At 39.4% G+C, this 20,616-nt stretch overlaps 3 protein-coding genes across 3 annotated transcripts; 1 reads left to right on the top strand and 2 right to left on the bottom strand.

Annotated features, from left to right (window-relative positions):
• The first annotated feature begins 551 nt into the window (after nucleotides 1-551).
• On the top strand, nucleotides 552-5,595 carry sys1 (SYS1 golgi trafficking protein). Its single transcript, XM_008284659.1, has 4 exons — nucleotides 552-690; nucleotides 2,730-2,992; nucleotides 3,102-3,169; nucleotides 3,437-5,595. The coding sequence occupies exons 2-4, from the start codon at nucleotides 2,831-2,833 to the stop codon at nucleotides 3,675-3,677; spliced, it is 471 nt and encodes a 156-aa protein (XP_008282881.1). The 5' UTR covers nucleotides 552-690; nucleotides 2,730-2,830; the 3' UTR covers nucleotides 3,678-5,595.
• A 3,534-nt stretch (nucleotides 5,596-9,129) lies between these two features.
• LOC103359387 (neuritin-like) lies at nucleotides 9,130-11,094 on the bottom strand. The gene is made up of 3 exons (XM_008284712.1): nucleotides 11,043-11,094; nucleotides 10,049-10,202; nucleotides 9,130-9,358 (listed from the first exon to the last, which is right to left on the bottom strand). Exons 1-3 carry the CDS (start codon nucleotides 11,092-11,094, stop codon nucleotides 9,130-9,132), a joined length of 435 nt encoding a protein of 144 aa, XP_008282934.1.
• A 2,843-nt stretch (nucleotides 11,095-13,937) lies between these two features.
• On the bottom strand, nucleotides 13,938-19,864 carry LOC103359350 (translocon-associated protein subunit alpha-like). Its single transcript, XM_008284658.1, has 9 exons — nucleotides 19,706-19,864; nucleotides 18,340-18,461; nucleotides 18,160-18,253; nucleotides 17,801-17,928; nucleotides 17,288-17,422; nucleotides 16,094-16,170; nucleotides 15,425-15,503; nucleotides 15,082-15,175; nucleotides 13,938-14,921 (listed from the first exon to the last, which is right to left on the bottom strand). Exons 1-9 carry the CDS (start codon nucleotides 19,773-19,775, stop codon nucleotides 14,857-14,859), a joined length of 864 nt encoding a protein of 287 aa, XP_008282880.1. The 5' UTR covers nucleotides 19,776-19,864; the 3' UTR covers nucleotides 13,938-14,856.
• Between the last annotated feature and the right edge of the window lie 752 nt (nucleotides 19,865-20,616).

Below are 20,616 nucleotides of genomic sequence, written 5' to 3'. Positions count from 1 at the left end.
TGCTGCAACTGCGTTTCGACAGATTTTAAGTTGGTCATTGATCCTCCTCTATCCTTGTTTTTTCCTTCTCTGTGAAGTCTCACAATCACATTTTCTGACATGCATTTTCACGACATGCATATAGATCACAGGTCAAAAACTGAGAAAGTTCACAGGTCATTTTCTAACTGTGTTCATGCAATGAGACTATACTGATCAGGTCATTTAAAAATTCTTAATTAATTGATTTATTTCAAAAAATAAAGTTTTTTTTTTTTTTTTTTTAAACAACTTCTACAATCACGTAGAAATAAAATGGAAGATTTTCAAAATAAACGCTTCTCCCGTATAAAGTAAATTATTTGCACGTAAATTAGGAAAAACGGCCACTGTGTCATGGATAGCAACAAGGTTTTAGTAAATTGTGACCCTTTTTACAGTTGATCCATTTGCAAAGACGTACTTTAGCAGTGCAGGTGGTGTCAGGAATAAATGGAGGTATTTTACTTTGAAAATCCTGTGTTTGCTGTGAGGTTTTCTTTCCGGGTCACCGCGGTGTTTTCCGTGTTGTTAACAGGTTTAGCCACTTCACTGCTAAATACATCCATGATACAAGGCCCAGCTGACACAGACGGAGCTTTAAACATCAGAAACAACCGAAGGGACTGTTGTTAATGCGGTAGCCGGAAGTCTTTCTCATCCAGGGTTCAGGTCTGTGTCGTTTGTTCTCTGTGTTTGGTAGAAACTGTTCACTTTAAAAACATGCTAACACGGCCGGTGGTTTTCTCCTGTGTTGTTTTAAGTTACTGCGAAACTACGAAGGTACCTCGGTGTTGTTAACACTTCTAATTTCCCCCTTTTCACATTGTATTTAATCTGAATGTTACCGTGGGATTTGAGTAGTTTAGTCTCTAATCAAACGGCGGGTACACGGTGTGAAATTTGCTTTTGCTAATCCTGGAGGTTGGACAGCTAAGCTACGTGTGCGCTGCTGTGTGTTTGACTGTATTTACTTATCATCACATCCCCATAGTTTTATCCCATGTACTGCTTAGGTACTACCTCTGTGTTTATTCATAGCAGCCGGCAATGGTTGTTATTTTAGAGAGCGTGGAGGTGAACTATATCTTCACACAGAGGCTCATTCTTGCATTAAAGCTCTCAGAATGTGCCCCTTATACGACAAATAATGAAAATCTCACATGTTCTCAGATTGTTTCTTTCAATTTCCAGCTCAAAATGCCTTTTTTTTTTTTTTACCACGACTGTGTGACCCCTGGGTTTAGCTCTCTTCAAAATGGGCTGTTTCAGTGTCCACTGATCTGCTGCTGTCACAGACAGAAGTGTGTGAGACCAGGCTTCTATTGCATCTAGGTTTCTCTCTGAGCAAACATTTGACCATATGCAAACACTGCAGAATTCACAACTCATGACTATTGGGAATCAGTCAGACAACTTTGCAATTATAAAATCATTCGCTGAGCAGTAGAGAAGAGCCGCTCGGTAATGACTATGATGTGACTGCCAGTCATCATGTAGCTTGAATTAACTCAGTTACTGCCAAGTCTGTTTTAAATTGCTGTTACTGAGGCTAGAAGAGCACAGATTAGAAAATTGATTAGTCTGTTGTTATTTATCTTAGATAATATTAAATTGAATCATAATTTTGGCACCGTGTCAGACCTAAAAGCACTTTTCGAGGATCATGTTTAAATGTATGTAAGATGAGGAGCTTACATACACTGTAGCAGTGTAGCTGTCACCTTAGAAAGAAGCAGCTGGTGTAAAATTACTATAACATCTTGCACAATTAACAACTTTCTACCGTAATTTCTCTCTTGCGTCGTTTGCAGTAAATTCATTTTATAGTGTGATAAAGTTTTATGTTCTGCACAGCTCTGCACCATGACCACCTGTTACTCTTCACTGCAGAGATGCCAACGCCATCAGTTCATTTTGTGCAACAGAAGGGTCGAACAAAACGTCAGATTCACCATTTTCTGTGAGCGCACACAGAGTCTAATAAAAAAAAGCCTGGGTTAACAAAGAAAGCTAGTAACCACCATGATACCCAGTGTCTCTGATTGGGGTTTTAGGGTTTGGTAGAGCCAGCTTACATGCAGCAAGCCTGGCTATGTCAAACTTAGTATGTACACTCTGAATCAATACTATTGTTTATGTCTGCAGTAGTTTTTTGTTAAATATCAGATTTTTTTATTCTCCCAAATAATCATCTCTATATCGGCCTTTGTCATGCTATAATAGTACAGCACAGTCTTTGATTTTATGCAAAATTTTACTTTAAAGTTAACATTTACACCTTTAAAAAGATAAAAAGAACATTGTTGTATCGATTGAATTCTTGGCCCAATAATAATGATTATTTTTTGCTGACTATGTGGGGAAAGGACTTATAAAATTAGGGACTGTTTCTCCTGCTTTAAACAATTACAAATTTAACAGCTCCAAAATACAGTATCCTAATAATTTTAAGTGACACGCCTTAATTAAAAGGAAGTAAAGGTTATTACATCTTTCTGCATTTTTCAACAGTACAATTTATTGCAATTGCTTGTTGTCTAACAACCGAGGTTGCTTCATGGAACATCCATATTTGTGATAATTACATGTGCTCGAAGCTCCTACAGTTATTGCTCTGTTTCTGTCTATTAAAACACTGAGCTAAGAATCAAAACCTAGATGTGAAGCAATTTAATGCTTTTAATTAAAGGTAACTTCTTGCATTTCAGATTTTGAGATCACACACAGGTCAGTCTGGATGGGCCAGCTGCTCACAATCGGGCCCAGTTCCTAACATCCTTTGGGCCTGTACGTGTAACATCTGTCAGCGATGGCCAGTCACTTTCGTAGCTACATCTGGGACCCGGTCCTCATTGTGTGCCAGATTGTGCTGATGCAGTGCATCTACTACAGCTTCTTGGGCCTGTGGTTGGCTGGAGTGGACAGCCTTGTGCAAAGTGGTCGTTCATTGGACCAGATCTTCAGCTATGAAGTGAGTTCCAACATATTCTATCTGTGAAACCATTTTTTGTGTCATATTATTGTGCACTAAAATGGTATAAATCATTAATGGTATTTACACTTTTGCTCTGCATTGGAAGGTCCTTGGCTTTGCAACCATGCAAGGCAGACTCTCAATGATGGCATTCATCTTAAATTCTCTTACATGGTAAGAAATGTTTTTAGTCTTTTTTTCTAAGAATCCAATGGATGACAGCTGTGGGACCTCTAAATATATTGCAGTTGTTAATATATTCACACCTTTAGAGCTAAATATTTACATCAGTTGGCTACACATTGTTGGCCTATTTACATAGGATAATAACGTTTTATAGATTTGATATGTGGCATCTTGAACATATTCACAAGAATCTTTCCTGAAACACAGAAAAACCATGACTAACGGCATGACTTTTCTGTCTCACTGTTGCTGCAGTGCCCTTGGTCTGTGGTTCTTCATCCGCCGAGGGAAGCAGTGCCTGGACTTCACTGTCACTGTTCACTTTTTCCATATGATCGGCTGCTGGATTTATAACGCTCATCTTCCAGCTGCCCTGTCCTGGTGGCTTGTCAATGTAGCCTGCATGGCGTTGATGGCTGTAATTGGCGAGTACTTGTGCATGCGGACTGAGCTCAGGGCAATTCCAGTCAATACTGGGCCCAAATCTAACCTGTGAATTGTCTTTGACACCACACTGAAAGTTTGCGGATGATTGACCCTTGAGGAACTCACTGAGAAGGTTTTTCCACAGGAAAAACAAAGGAACGTGACCTTCCGTCAACATACATGTTGGACTGTCATACATCATCTTATCAAGTGATTCACCAGATGAACTCTATTTATTCATAGCTGCCCATTAAATGTTGGACAGTATTAACTCTGTAGCATATCAAGATTCTTGTTTTAACGCTTTTGAAGGCAAGTGTCAGTTTACAGTCTTCTTTGAACCTAATGATTATGGATATGATATTTGTCTTACTAATTGAATTTTTATGTTGAAATTCAGTACATTCACGTGAACATTGCATTCCCTCATTTTAGGATATTTTAAGGCATCTTTTCATTGCGTTGCTGTGTTGGCAAACAAACAATGAACTGACAACACTGCAGTTTGGGGATGTCAGTGTGCAAAAATACATTTCACAGCTTTGGTCTTTTGCTTCTAAAAGTTGAAATTTGGGTAAAAAATCTATTGTTTTCTGCTTTCCAACTCATTGTTGACGTTAAACTTGTACCCTCAGTCTTGCTATATGCCTTTCTAGTCAAGCTTGTACAGCATATTGCGCAGCTAGCGTTGTTTGGCTCTGTCTCTTTATGTCCTGATGTATTGTGCAGTTTGGCCACTTCGGGGACAATCTGTCAGCAACCAGCTGTGTTCTGACAGCAGGTTGTGTCTGTTTCAGAAAATTGCTGTTTGAAATGATGCGACGTGAAAAGTCCTGAGATGTGCTCCACTGATGGTTTTCTGGAACACTGTCAGCTTCCGCATTTAGTGATGGATTTAAATCTCTTGTGTAAATAAACTGCTTTTTATCTTTAAAGTATTGCAGCTCCTGTAACACGTATACTTTCATTCTGCGTGGAGATCAAAACCTTTGCAGCTTTGATGGTGTGAACTATGCAGTGTCGTGTTTTGAGATCAGGTTCCTCCAATGTGATATAAGTGCATAATTATGCTGCAGGAGAGGATATTTGCAGAAATAGAAGGATGTTTTGGGAAACGGCTTTAGTCACACGCCCTCTTGGTTAGAATTAGATGAGAAGATCAGCTGTGATGTGTCACTTTTAAACACAGGATCCAAAAAGCCGTTGTAGCAATTTATTTGTTATAGGCAATGTTTGTTAGCTGGAAGGATGAGCGGATGGATAACGTGATGTTTTTTTTCTACACATAACAGAAGTAACAAATATACAAAGGCAAAATAAATACAGTGACAGATCATGTCAAAATGTCAGCATCACTAAGTTGTTTTATTAATAAAGTAAAGTGGGCTGACAGTGGTTGAACTTACTTCATTAATGCACCCATGCACGATCTTGGCATTTTTCCTCATTCAGAACAACCATGAGACAATCATCACTGGTGAGATATTGACAAAGTGAAATAACAAAAGTAGGTTCAAAAGGCTATTTAAAAAAAAAAAGAAATTAAACTCCCAGTGGTTTTCTTTGTTCTTGGTGCAGAGGTTTTGATGGAAAGGTGCGTTTCAGGCCAGAAAGGGAGGAGTTTTACAACCTCCTGGGTGTGTTGGATGACCGGTTGTGCAGTACAGAGTTAGGAGTGGTGACTTCAGGTGAGGAGAGTTGTTCAAACTTGTGATTATAGCATGAGCAGTATCAGTTTGTTAATGTATTCTTGCAAAGAAAATGAGGATGAATTTTTCCGAAGTTCATATAATATCCAAAGTCATGGCTGCTCTTTATGAGCCAGTGTTGTCATTTATAATATAGGCTGCTCTGAAAGATTTCAAATGCCACCTTTGTATTCTGTAACATAACTTTATTATGTATTTAAATACAAAGAACTGGAGAGATGGACCTATTCATGTCATTAAATTCTCTGATTTGTTTTTTTGGTGCAGAAGCGCCACCAACAAGGTGTATGTATTTATTTATTTTTATTCCTCCTTTTAAAAGCTCTACATTTAGGACGTTGGCACCAGAACTTAGAATTCTGATATTTTGCTCGTATGCTGTTTAATAAAACACCAGCAGCTCATGTTGATCAGAAAAAAGGTAAATGTTGGACAAGAAACTGTAGGTAAAAAAATAATTGGCCATTATACTTCAGATGTCAAAGATAGGTCCTCTAATGAGGGGCACATCGCGAGCATGTCTTCACTTCTCCAAACGCTTTCCACCCCAGGCCATGATCACTCATTTTCCTCCCGACCACTGCCGCTGCAGGAAGAGTCCAGGTGGAAGGAAGCAGATGGGAGAGCACTAACGAGTTCAAAAATGCTAGTTGCGGTCCTCATTACCAACACTTTACTTCGGGGTAGACTAAAAACAGAAACTGTACTAAATGAATTGTACAGCACAGGACTTACTGCATCGATTAAATGCCCCGACTATTTGCAGATCTGTGCAATCCCTTATTTTGCTGAAGCTAATACACACACAGTGTAAGTTTGAAACATGGTGCTTTATTATTACAAACACATTACTTTCCCATATATTGCTTTATACAGTCTTGTAAATAGTGTACTTTTTATGAGTAAACTGAAAAATCACATGGACACTGAACTTGTTTTTACATTCAGGAGTTCTTCCCATGTTTAAACTGTCATCAGGATACAGTATTATGGTGTAATGATCACAATCATTTTCATGCTTTCTTCCACAGCATACGAATGGATAAGAGTCCCCTTTTGAGAAGTGACTGTACGTATTGCTCATGCTTCGAGGACATCACGACTGTCTTTGTATTGTCACCGCCGGACGCACAATGGATGACGTGAAATAAATAGAAACAACTACAACAAACATGCTAATGGGGTTAAGGGAGGAGGTGGTATGTGTGGATAATACATCTGCATAACGGAGGATACACTGAGGAGCTAGTCTAGCTTCATGCACAGATCAAGACCGCTGTACACTTTGTCCAAAGTAAAAACTAACAAACCGTCCATTTTCTTGAAGCACTGCCACAAAATTCTCATGCACTTGGGATAAAATAGATGACGGAAAAATATATTCAGGACCACAGGAATTATCCACATTTTGATGATGTTTCTTAGAACCGTCAGTATAAAGCAAATATGCAAATGGTGACACAGTTTTGGAAAAAAAACACATCTAATTAACACATGAAAAGCAAAACAAATGGATGCTATTGCTCCTTTAGTATAATGTCCTGTGAGTCGAGGGGTGTGTTATTGTAGTGAGAGGAAAGATGCTAAATTTTGTAAAAGACCTTTACAATTAGTGATATCTCATGGTTTGTTTGCTAAATTAGTCAAATGTTATACAAACTGCAGCTGTGCTTGTCTTTGTTTTTGTTGCTTTTGTGGGTTTTGTGTAAAATAAAGCTTAGGTTCCTTCACTTTGTAGGATTAAAAGCACGTAGCACCGTTTGGAATCTGTATTCTGGTCAATGTAATAATCATTCAATGCAATGGAAGATCTTTAATTGGAATACGAATGATACAATTGTTTGAGTTATTTTACAAAAGTTAGTCATTGTTTTGCTATTGCATTTAATCCACATTTAAATAAAGATTAAAAACCCTAGTCTAAAGTAAAATACACTTTAAATTGCCAATTTATTAGGTGCAAATAGCTAAAACTGCAGTGTAAAACAAGCCTGCAAGGTTATAATGTTCAGTTTGGCTGGAAATGGTATGGATAGGTGTTGATTTATTTTACAGGCTGCAGTTTGTTGTGCTGTTGTGTTTCATTTGACAGGCGTTTCTAATATTTTGTCCACCCTGTTTTATCAGTGAAGCTAGACTAAATAACAGAGAAACCTCTCTGTGTAACATAGAGCAAAGTATTCCTAATAAACTGGGTATAAATAATTATTGCCAAATAGTCCCATGTCTGGGTTAGTGTTGTACATTGTGCTGCACTGTGAGACAGATTTGTGTTGTCAAAGCCATCCCCATGTTTTATGTCTGTTACTGGAGTAATCTGAATATTTTGAAGTAAATTTTTGGTAATATGAACATTTCCACACCATGTAACAGAAATCTGTGAAACAACACTGAACATTCACACTTAGATTTTCTTTTCTTTTTTTTTTTTTTACACAAACGTCAGCAGGTCAGAAACCTAAAGAGAGCTATGACTGAACTGAAGCATGGGTTGAGTGTGACGCAGGCGTCAGATGTGGGTTTTTGGTGTCTATATAGCAGCCGTGCAACATCAGCCAGTGAGCTGAAGTGTCGTAAGGGAAAAGGGATCGAAAGTTGTGTACAAGTTGCTTGATTGTCACTTAACTACAACATTTAATACGATTTGAAGCACATTAAAGGGGCATTTCGCTCAACAATGCCTCTAAAGGTTGTTGTGTTGTCATGGTTCAATTGATTCCGTCAGATAAATGTCCTTGTTTGGTAGTTTTAAACGATCAAATCTTAATTTAAGATAGTTTATTGTTGTTTTTGGTGAAGTGCCCCTTTAATGTTTTCTTGTAATGTGATAGATGATTCCATAATGATGGCTGTATTTCTACAAACTCACTAGAAATTAAAATAGGTGCTCTGATGCTAACGTACACTGTAGCTCTTAGTTAAAGAAGCAGTTTGACATTTTGACCCCTGTGGCAGCCTGATACACTCACATCTGTGCACTAAATGGGAAGCTACAGCCAGCAACCTAACAGAAAGACTTGAAATAGGGGAAACAGCTGGACTGACTCTGAGCGAAGGTATCAAAATTGATCTACCAGTACATTTAAAGCTCACTAATTAACATCTAATCTCCTCAGCCTGTACAAAAGTGTAAAAATGACACCCTTGTGTGGAGCCAAACGATTTGGCTGCTTGGTGTAGCTTCATATCTACTGGTCAGGTGTGAAATCCTCCCCACCAGAATGTCAAACTATCCCTTTAACCGTCATGATAAAATCAGATAATGCATGGAACAAGGGGGTGGACACAATAAGAGGAACACTGTACTGTCTTATACTATAGTGAAAACCACGAGTGCTATTGAAATCTCCTCAAAGGTAGTTTACATTGAAGGCTGTGCTGGATCGTGTCAGACTGTGTCAGACTGTGCAGGTATACGTGATAGTGTGTCCACCCCTTGTATAGTAACGCAAAGCCACAGGTGTCTGTGTGCAGACTGATCACACTTTGATCACATTGTAACCGAAATCCGTTAAATACATCCGAGCATTTGCTTTAATCTGCCTGGAATGCTAAATTGGAAATGTAATTTTCTCTCCACTGCTCCACCAGTTTCTCGACATAAGGGAAGAAAAAGCTGAAGAGTGTTTGAGAGGATTTCAAACATTATTCATCACAGCAAATATTGATTGGCTTTACCGCAGACATCTGTGGCTCTGTGTCAAAATAATCCCTCAAAACATTTGTCCCTCTTAAATCCTTGGCTTTAAGTTTGAACTCAGGAGGGCTGAACCCCGGGGGAAGGCCCTCCCGTCTCCTCACCCTTTGCTCCGTCTATACAGGGGACCAGCTGGGCCCGGTCATGGCCACCATCAGCGGCAGGGTGAGAGCAGCGAGAGGCGAACTTATGCTGGGAGAGGAGCTGGGGCTGCACAGATCAAACAGACTTCCCTGGAAGCGTATCTTCCTGGAGTCCTGCCTCAGCGTCTCCCAGATGGAGCTGACTTCCTCCTGACAGTCGGACAGCGCTGTGAGGGCACATGTGTGGAAGGCTTCCCAGTGGCTGTGGTAAACACAGGATCATCAGATCAATGCCGCGTCTGACATTTCACTAGGAATTCATCCCCGCAACAGCATGCAGACATGCGATGGCTGTCGTGGATTAATTCGCTTGCCAATAATCTATCACTCAGATGGCCGTGATGGCTTCAAGTAAGTCAAACTGAGCTTTAATTACCATGGCAACTGCATCAGAGAGTGAAACAATATCACAGATGATATTGCAAGTGGGCAATTTTCAGCAGAAGGCCTAAGTGTAAATCTTTGTCTTCAATATACTGTGCCGGGGTTGTAAGGGTGCGTGCAGTAACAATGACAAAAAACGTCCCCGGAATTTCATTACTGCTGCAGCGAAAGTCATAAATTATTTAGTACAATGGCTCAGTGTCTCAGCACCATTCATTTCTCTATTCTCCCTCTGAGATTGTGGCATCTGCTCTTTTCTCTCCAGTATTTTCTTATGAGATGCATATCTCATATCTTTATTATTGCACTCAATCACACATTATTTCATAACCTACCAATTGAATTGAAATGCGTTTTTGTGCACAATCTCATAGATCACTTGTTTAATTTTTTTGTGAAGATTTTTATTCTACCCATCAAAGCAGCTCGGATTAAAAACACACAAACTCCACTGGGATTCCCGTGTGCACAAATGGGTTTGCTCTCCTACTGCTAAAGTTATTATCACCTGCACACAGCTGCCACTCCCCTCTCGCTGGTCACATTCTCCTGGTAGTTGTCCATGCTCTCTCCCAGCTCCAGGACACAGTCGGAAAAGTCCTTGTAAATGTTCTCACACCTCACATCTGCAGAGTCTCCTGACGCCATGAGGGAGAGGAGTACTGCAAAACAGGAGGGACAGGGGGACGGATTTCTTTGACTGGATAATAGTTTGCATGCGTACAAGCAGAGTTATAAAATTTCATTGAGTCTTTGGATAGGATTGTAGGATGTCAGACCATCTACACACGTATAATAGAAGCTTCAAACATTCATGATCGTGCAACTTTTGAAAAATAAGATTAATAGGTTACTATTGTGTGATTTCATTATAAGCACAAAAAAAAAAAGTGAATGTAAAGATTTTGCAGTCTGGCCATCTGAACTTCACTGTGGACAGATGTCAGTAGGCGGCAGGCTGGGAAGCAGATGTCACCACAGAGAATAGTCTTGACCACTGCAGCCCATACATCTCTTCCACATGGAGTGCAATGTTCTGTCCGAAATTGAAATGATAAAATACACTAATAATAAACCTCCAAATTCTGTGGAGGAATGCGACCAGTATGCACCAAATAAGGCACCAACTAATAGTAGAATTTAAGAATAAATAAATAAATTCTTGCTTTCCCTCCTTTTTTTTTTCTCTCTCAGTGGTTCACGTCCAAAAGCTTGCACACTAAGTATAGACACCCAGGATCCGTCGTCTCTGGCTGTACTACAAGCACTTGGCCGTCGTACAGGTCTCATAAGCATCATGCAACACTGATGGAGATAAATAAAGATTACAGTCACAGCATCGACATTATGATGCGGGATGATAAAGAAAGAAACAAACAAAAAAGAAAAGAAAAGAAAAAAAGGGGGGGATGCTTTCTGTGTCAAAAAAACCATCCCAAGTGGCTCGAAGCACAAAATGCAACAACGAGAGGAGCTTCGGATAAAAAAAAAAAATCTCTTACCCAAGGCAAAGGCAAGAATCCCTCCGATCTTCGTCGACATGAAAAATCCCATATCATCCCATTTCCAGCCAGGCGGAGGGCGCGGGATGCAGCCGATGGAGGCGCTCGGAGGACGGGGGACGAGAAGAAGAAGAAGCGGCAGGAGCTGAGTCACACGGAGCCGATTAGCTGCCCATTATCAATGTTGTATCAGTGATTGAGCAGCCGATAAACACTTGGTAGGTGTGTGTGCACAGTATTTCCCTGCTCCGGCCGACTGCTGACGTTACCTGCCCCCCGGCGGGCGCTGAGCTCATCTTCCCCCCCTCAGCACCGGACAGCTCCCGGAACCACCGCGCAACGCTCCCGCAACCTTCACACTCCTGTCGCCGGTCACACACTTTACGGACTTTATAGACTCACATCTTGTGTCACGGCATCTATAGGTGTTACAGTTGGGCTCCAGAGTGGGATGCTGTCATTTGGTTTTACATTAACAGAGCCTAAAAAAAAAAAAAAGAATTAAAATAAATATTAGCATTATTGTATATTATTGTTGCAGATCTAATCAGATTTATTGAAGTCAACAATAATACAAGTCAGTTAAATATCCTATTTTCTTTCTTTTTAAAAAAAAAAAAATCCATTTTTAATTATTTCATTTTATTTCTTTTACGCTGTTGTTTATTTATTTATTTATTTATTTTTGGAACCTGTCAATGGCTGTTTAATTTGCTATTCTGTCATATTTACTTTTTATTTAATTATTAATTTACTCCAGTCAATTTATTATGTGCTATTATTTATTATTATAATTATTACTGTCATGTCATTTATTTTTCTTTATTTGTGTGAGTGGGACACTCTAGGAGGGGACATATATGATATGTTGTGTATGTTTTCATATACATGTTTAAAACTTCAGTAGTTCATTCATTAGTCTGAGTGCACTTTAAAACATCATGAAGGAATGTAGTCAAATCAACTCATCCTTTAATTCATGTTTACTTATGACAAATATATGATTTTTGCCATTTTCTGATGAATTGAATTGAAAATGTGTAATTCCTATTTGACTACATTGCTTTATGTATTATTGTGTTATGTTCCACTGTGGACTACAGTATGTCACGAAAGTCAGTGTACAGCTTGTATAACAGTGGAAATTTACTGTCCCCTCAAAATAACTCAATGCACAACCATTAATGTCTAAACCGCTGGCAATAAAAGTGAGTACACCCCTGAGTGAAAATGTCCAAATTGGGCCCAAAGTGTCAATATTTTTTGTGGCCACCATTTTTTTCCAGCACTGCCTTAACTCTGGGCTGCAAGGTGGCTCGGTGGTTAGCACCGTTGCCTCACAGCAAGAAGGTCGCCAGTTCGCATCCTGGTGAGAACACCCGAGTTTGCATGTTCTCCCCGTGCAGCGTGGGTTCTCTCCGGGTTCTCCAGGTTCCTCCCACAAGGTCCAAAAACATGTTGAGGTTAATTGGTGATTCTAAATTGTCCGTAGGTGTGAATGTGAGTGTGCTTGGTTGTCTGTCTCTAAGTGTAGCCCTGTGATAGACTGGCGACCTGTCCAGGGTGTCCCCTGTCTTCACCCTGAGTCAGCTGGGATAGACTCCAGCCCCCCCTGGGACCCTCGTGAGGATTAAGCAGTGTATATAGATGGTGGATGGATGGATGCCTTAACCCTTTTGTGACTTACTGTATGTGTGGTAGGTTTGTTTTCATTGTATTATTTTATTTGTATGTTATGTCATATATTGGGATTTTTATCATCTGATCTCATCTTATTCTCTTACCTTTTAAACCTAAAAACACAAGTTCCTATGGCTTGGCTTATAATGATCAGTTGAATGAATGACGTGCTGAGAGTTCACTCAACTCAATAAATGAACTTTATAAAAAAGGATGCAATGTAAGTCGGTTAAAACTCCCCAGAGACTTTTTGTAGCGTGAGAAGAAATACATGGTGACAACTTGTTATGCGTCTTTGTTAGATTTAATTATGGCTGTTTCTACCTGGATAGTACCTGAAGACTTACAACAGATCTGTTAACTTCTATCACCATTTTTTCTCTTCTTTTTCAAACCTCAGGCACCAGACAAAAGGGAGAAAGACAAATAAGTCTGCCCCCTACATGGGAAAACAATTAGTGTATGGTTATAAACTAGAGTTTTGGGATTTTTGAAGTTAAAAGAAATACATAAATCCCTCTTATGCAAACAGACTTAAAAAAATGACCCTTTGTTTAAATGTTAATGGACTGTTTAGGAGCTCACTGGAATCTTATTTTACTTTCAGAAGAGGAATTAGTTAGTCTTTGTCATCTCTGTTGCAACATAACACTTTAGGAAGTGAAAGACAGAATCAGAATATATACAGTAAAGTACCACATTACTATTAAAACTAAAAACACACAACTAGAACCTGCGACAAACTCATAGCGACTGGCTGGTCTTACTGCTTATTGTTATCTCCATCAATAACAATAGCAACAGCGATCAAACCAGTTTAGCTGGTGATGCTGGACCTGCAGCTGATTCACCCTCTGGATCCTTTTCTTCAGCTGAAGGACACTTTTATCAGCCAGCATTTTTAATATTATCTTCAAAGCAATATTAAAGAATTCTGAAATGCTTCTGGTAAGTTTCACATTGTTTTCTTTCTAGCTCCAGTCTGTCTTCTACATTTAGCCTGACCCGCTGTGCACCGCATGTCTGTCGAGGGTGCCGTGGCTTGGCACTGATTATTTATTTATCAGTTAACATTTCCTCAAATGACACCATCCATTGATGTCATTTTAATTGCGAACGTAAGATTGCAGCAACAATTACTGCAGGAAGCACGAGCTGCTAAAAAATGCAGATGACAACAGTATAATAATTAAAAGAGCAACTAATGAGACAGAATACAATTTGTTCAACCATTTTATTGTTTTTAAAAAGGTGTTTTTATCACAAATACTGGCATACAACCTGAAAGGCCGCATATCATTAACACCCAGTAAAATGTTTGAAAGTCTTCACCAAGTTCTTGCAAGTGTAAGGTGAAAAAAAATAAAAATAAAAAATCTGGTAAATGAACCCGCAGAAACGTCAAGAGAACACTGTTTTAATGTTTGTTGCGCTTGCAGCTGCCATTGCACCACTCTGAAATGTACGTCTCCTCGAAATGAAAGCTTTATAAAACCTCAGGTCACATGTGTCTGGGTGTTAAAAGCAGAGGGTATCACTGGGAATTTTTTAATCAACTGCATCCATTTCTTTTTAAACATTAAGGCTTTGCAGGGCAACACAAATGCAGTTTACAAATAAGGCACAATGGTGTTCAGATTAAAGAAAGGTAGGGATTCATCTCTTTCTCAAATAAAATGCTCATAGTTTGAAGTCTTAAATTCCATTTTATCCCAATAATCCAGATAACAAACCTCTAAATAAAAACAGCTTCGACCTCACAGCGTTCACATGGATGAATTCAGCTCTCTTCTCGAGGGCAGTTTGTACCACATCCCTTTTTATTTGAATTGGTTTATTTTTTATCACCTTTCATACACACAGTGATAAAAAAAAAAGTCCCTAAAACAAACAGTTCAGTCCCGATAGTGTTGAAATGTGTTGCACTCTGGAGTCCAGGACACTCTGTGGTCATGATAATGCAGAAACATCCGACTGAGAGGCAGAAATCCATGAAAACATCCTAAATTCACTGCTCGGGCTGAAAACTGAATTCCAGAAATGTTGATCCTTTCAAAATGGGAACTGTTACAAGTGTAGCGAGGCGCTTTCAAAGTCTGATAGACAGCACGATGATGGATGGAAACGGACCAGTTTACTGATCTGCTCCAGCTGCCCTCTTGGTTCGTTTCCTTGGAGATGTTTTAGGAGAAGCCTTGTCTGTAAGACAAGATGCAAAGATCAGATACTGTAGGCTGTTGGAGTTCTAACAGCAATATAACCAAAAGGTCACCTTATCAAACAAGTAAAAAGAAAGTGATGTTGAGTCAAATAAAATGATTCAGAGCTGCATTACTCATGAGGATAAAAATGAACATACTCATGACATTGAGAGTCTCCTGAGGAATCCAGCTGATGTCCACATCATTAATCCCACCAGTGCCCTTCTCTATTTTCACAGGAAGCCTCTTTTTCTGCAAAACACAGGTTGAAAGTCAACAACACGTCTAATTTTCTGTTTCATCCATTACCCAGCTACAATCTCAATGTATGTGTTTGGGTGAAGTCGGAGTACATCATTTGACTTCACACAAACATATTTCTTTACTTGCATTGCTACAACAAAGGAGGATTTCTCATTCCATCTCCTACGCTCATGCTTACACTAAATATCTCCACATTAAAAAAACAAAAACAGAGCAGATGAAAAGACAAACACGTACTGTCCTCGACTCCAGGACCTGGTAGATGCCAAAGAGCATCAGGGACACCAGTCCAACCAGGAACACGTACATGAACATTCTGCAAACACAAACGCAATTATTTGTTTACTTAATAAATAACAAAAGCCCAACAACAGCCCAACAAAAACAGCAAGCAGCTCCTCATTGTCAGAGCTTAAAACTGAAGCATAAAGACTAATCCGACAAATTTGCTCCTCGATTTGAGGTTTTAGGAAAGAACACGCTTCCTTTTGCTTGCCTGGTTTGCTGGTGACAGTTTGTGTGTCTTGCACTAGCAGCACGATCCTGACAGCTAATCTCTTTGTGCCAATTTCACACCTCCTTTTACAGGTTTTTACATGCGCTGCAATAGTCTGGGAGAGCTGCTATTGTGAAGCCTTAGAGAACAGGATAAGCCTAAGGGACACCAATAATAAATAAAAGGTTGGAGAAATGATCGGATTTATACATTATACACGCTGAAGTGAGATGCAGAAATTGGTTTAATACGTCCACCTACTGCCTTTTCTGTTTTAGTCATTTTGATGATACGCTATTGCTTGCAGTCTTCCTTCCATTTTCACAGTGAAATAACAAGGATAAATCTGCATTTTTTGTAAGTATGTACATGACGAGATAGAACAAAGATCCAGAGGAGGGTAGTCTTACGTTTCTCCATCCAGTCCTTCTTCTTTCTCAGTGATGGTGACTGTCTGGTTATAAATGGCAGTCTGGAACACGCTGCCCTGAAGAAAAAAAATGCAAACATAGTAAGTAAACAAGTACCTTAAACTTTCAGTAAGTTACTGGAGCTTTTCTTTTAAAAAAAACCCAAAAAAACAACAACTTGAAATGACTCAACACTTGTTTATAATGTGGAAATAGCACTCAAAGAAATAATGACAGTAAGGAGCAACCAGTAATCCCAATTATACGAAAATGAAAAAAACAACAGAGCTGTTGACAAGCTGCTTTGCTGACGATGGCTTTTTCAGGTTTTAATATTCATGAATCATGAAAATTTTAGATGGGCTGTGAAAAATCTTTCTGACAGTTACCGTCTAGTATCATCACGCTACATCTTACCTCTGAAACTAGAATTACTGCCTCACGGCTGGAAGTTCACATCCATGTGTGCTCAGACTCACATAGTAAAGAGAGTTAATGAAAAGGTATGAGGTGTATTTTTATTCAAACAATAAAGCTGACTCTGATAGAAGAGAAAGTTGTATCCATGACAGTAGAGAACCCTTCATATATGGATGTTGCAGCGAAGAAGCTACAAATTCAAAAATATGGATACTTCGCACACATCGTCAACACCGACAGCACAGAAGATCTATAGAATCACCTCAGTTTCAAGGTCGGCAACCGAGATTAGAGTCACAGATTCAGTATCTGAACAAATGTGAAATACGGTCACAATCTCTCCCTCTGTTGCTCAGTTATGATGCTGAATTATGGCTTGGAAAATGTTTTTGTAGAACGATATGAAACACGGTAGAAGCTGCCCATTTGGACATTAAATGTCATCAATTAATTCTATGAGACATTTGAGGGGAGTTTGTCATAATTAGTACATGCATTCTGGGCAAAAAATATCTTTAGTGAGGTAACAGTGATCTTTGACCATCAAATTATATTCAGTTCATCCTTGAGTTCAAGTGAATGTTTGTTTCAAATTTGAAGAATTTCCCTCGAGGCGTTCCTGAGATATTGCATCTATAAGAATGCGACAGACAACAAAAGAGAAATATTGCCTCCAGCCACTGCATAAAAGAAAAAATCTACCGCAACAGACATCAAGCATCCGCTAAAACAGCCAAACAAAAAAAATAAATCTGTGATTTCAACATGCTTTACCTCAGAGTCAAGATAGTTGAGGAGGATAACAAGACCGAATGGACGACCGGCCATGGGCTGAGCTGGGATGAAAGAGTACTCGAAGGAGGCCTGGGCCTGAGGCTGGACCACAGTGTTCAGGGGCAAAGCTGTGAACTACAAACACAAACATGAATAAATAACAGTCCAGAAGCATTTATAGTGGTCAGTGAAATGAGAGAAAGCAAAAAAACTGGGTCCACTAAGAATAAGAAAAAGGCAATCATGAAAACTAAATTAAAAAAAGGAAAAAAAAAAAGAACAATTGTAACAAATCTGATTTTAATTGGGGTTCATTTATTTTATGGCAGATGTGAAGCTTTTTTTTTTAAAGTTTTTTAAAACTCCACATTATCCAAAAGGATATTTAAGGTACTGTCTTATACAGTCACAGAGTTTTCACACAACGAATAGAGGACTCTTTATAATCTCACGGTGTAAGTAAAACAACAAATGACTGCATTAGATAAAATACTGATTTCAGATCAGACTTACATTCTGAATGTAGAACTGGAAGTCTTGGGGGTAACGGAAGGAGGCCTCCAAAGACTGAACAGTGAAATCCTGACTTCCCTTGTTGGTGAGACCCACCAGGAACCTCACAATTTCATTGGCAGGAAACTCTAGATGTATTATGAACACAAATGAATAATACATGATATTAAAAACATTTACTTAAGTATTAGATGTACCAACAAAACCACAGAACTGCCTCAGGTGTCGCTCCATAAAAACAGAAGCAGCTCAGAGTGCTGAATTCACTTTATGCTTCAGTTTTCTTAACAATTATCTCTTCATTTCACTGTTTATTTGAAGGTGGATGCTGTAAAATAAAACAAAAAAGCTACACCAACCTTCTCCTGTTGTGAAGATGATGGTGGTGTCGGCATCAGGGTGAGACGTTAAAAGTTTATCAGCAGCTTCGTCTGAGTCCTCTTCATCTCCTTCCTGATGACGAAGACAACGTGACATTTTAGTGTAACCACCTGCGTGTACAATCAGAGCTTCTACGTGATCAGAGACTTGGCACGTACCGAAGTTTGTATGTGATCCTCTTCAACAAGCACGTCTTCCTCATCGTCATCCTCCTCATCTACTGCAGCATCTGGGTCCTCGACGATGTCCTCGGCAGAGTCTGAGTCTGCAGAGACGTGGCCTGAAAGGTCAGAAGGCACAGCAGTTAATATGGGAGCTGGAAAACAGGTTTATGAAATTATATCATCCAGGATTTTGGCTGTTATGTCACTGTACTCATGAAAGGTAGCTTCTTGGAGTTACAGTTGTGAGTGTGGATTGTCGGCTAGCAATCTTTGAACATTTGTCATTATTTGGTGAATGCAACACATTTTGAAAAATGTTTTTCAGTGGGCATATCTTTTGCAAATCACTGAAATGTGGCTGAAATATATCAAGTAATGTCTGTATTAAGGTATTTTGTGGAGTTTGTCAATATTACCAGTGTTGTAGCGAGTTATTTTTTAGAGGAAAAGATCGGTACAGCTGTGAAAATGACTGAAAACTGTAATAAATATCATAAAAAATACATATTTTGTTTTATTTTGACCTATTATTCAGACTTTAACTGAAAAAAAAAACCTATCTTTGGTTGCTGGTAGAACATCACTCACCGCTCAGCAAATTCAATATACTGAGCAAACAACTATTGCCAACAGCAAAGCAAAATCAATGAGCAAATTAAATTCTTTGTAAAAAAATCAAATAAAAATGCTGTTTTAAGTGCATTTATATGGTTTCTAGCTTTGACATTTCAATTTAAAAAATGCTGAATTATTTTTCACACATTGTAATTTACTGCTGATACGTTGCTGTCAGGTTATTTCTCTGCCTGCAGACAAACTGGAAATTTGTGAACAATCTAAAACAAACTGCAGCAATTTAAAAGAAAAACAAAATCCACTTTATTGTATGTCAGCGGGAAACACCGCCGAAGAGAAACCAACAAACCCAAACATTAGTTCCCATCTTATCTATGGTGACGTGTCCCAGTAACAGAGAGCCGCTGGCTGCTTGTTTCACCTCCAAACACTTTTAAAATGTAATCTAAACCACCTCTAAGAAACCCTACAGGCCAAATTAAACGGTACACAAAGTGTTTGAGTTTATTGCGCTTTACAGGAATGAGCATCTGTTTTCTTTTCCTTCCGTTTCAGAGCAAAAGCAGCGACGAGCTACAACTTAAGTCATCTAACTGCACGTGTATAAATGAATAAATCCTCTTTATATTGGCGTTAATAGTAAAAGCAGCGCCGAGGGAAGCCGTGTGTGTTCAGCTGGGACACTGTGCCACGTCAATATGTTACTCTAAGAACTTTTTCACTGTTACCCAAGTAAAGCGACCTGCTTAAAACGTCTGATTTAAAGCGAAATAAAAACGCTCACCGATGGATATGAGTCCGCAGGGGAAGGCCAGGAGGAAAAGCAGCAACAACTTGGAGCCGAAATTGAACATTTTTGCAGACTTGAAGGCTGAAGTTAGTAACACATCAGCGTTGTAGGGAAAAGAGAAGGCAGCAGCCGAGCAGGAGGCGGGATAAGAGGAGGTCAGACCCGCCTGGAGGAGGGAGGGACGAGCCGGGGGAAGGACAGGGCCGGCAGGAGGGGAGGGCTGGGGAGGCCGGCGTCCACATGGAGGTGGAGGAGCTGTAGAAGGAGTGTGTTTTCAAAGAAGAAGAAGAAGAAGAATATAAAAAAAAAGATTATTTTTTCTAATGCGCAAATTAAACTTCCAAACTTAAGGATTGGAGATTTGAACATTACAGACAAAAAATGTGCTAACAAATATTTAGATAAAGTTTTTTTAAAGGACATATTTATCACACGGAGGCCCAGAACATGGAGAAAGAAAAAAAAACAAGGAGAGGAAAAAAATACAGAGGTATCTTTTGCCAGATCTTGCAAAACTATAGGTAACTCCTGTCTGGTAGGTGGCGGTAATGCACCTGAATGTTGCCAAATCAATAGAAGAAGAAGAAGAAGAAGAAGAAGAAGAAGAAGAAGAAGAAAACTATAGCTGTATATACTTCTGGGGCTGCAGGGCAGCACAGTTGGTAGCACTGTTGCCTCACAGCAAGAAGGTCGCTGGTTTGCATCCCGTTGTGGACACCTGGGATGTTTCTGTGTGGACTTTGCATGTTCTCCCTGTGCAGTGTGGGTTCTCTCCGGGTTCTCTGGCTTCCTCCCACACAGTTGGTGATTGGTGATTCTAAAATTGTCTGTAGGTGTGAATGTGAGTGTGCTTGGTTGTCTGTCTCTAAGTGTAGCCCTGTGATAGACTGGCGATCTGTCCAGGG

This window comes from Stegastes partitus, unplaced genomic scaffold, assembly GCF_000690725.1.
Source record: "Stegastes partitus isolate 25-593 unplaced genomic scaffold, Stegastes_partitus-1.0.2 Scaffold368, whole genome shotgun sequence".
In the NCBI taxonomy this organism is placed as follows: domain Eukaryota; kingdom Metazoa; phylum Chordata; class Actinopteri; family Pomacentridae; genus Stegastes; species Stegastes partitus.
This window is presented reverse-complemented; position numbering and strand designations above follow the sequence as displayed.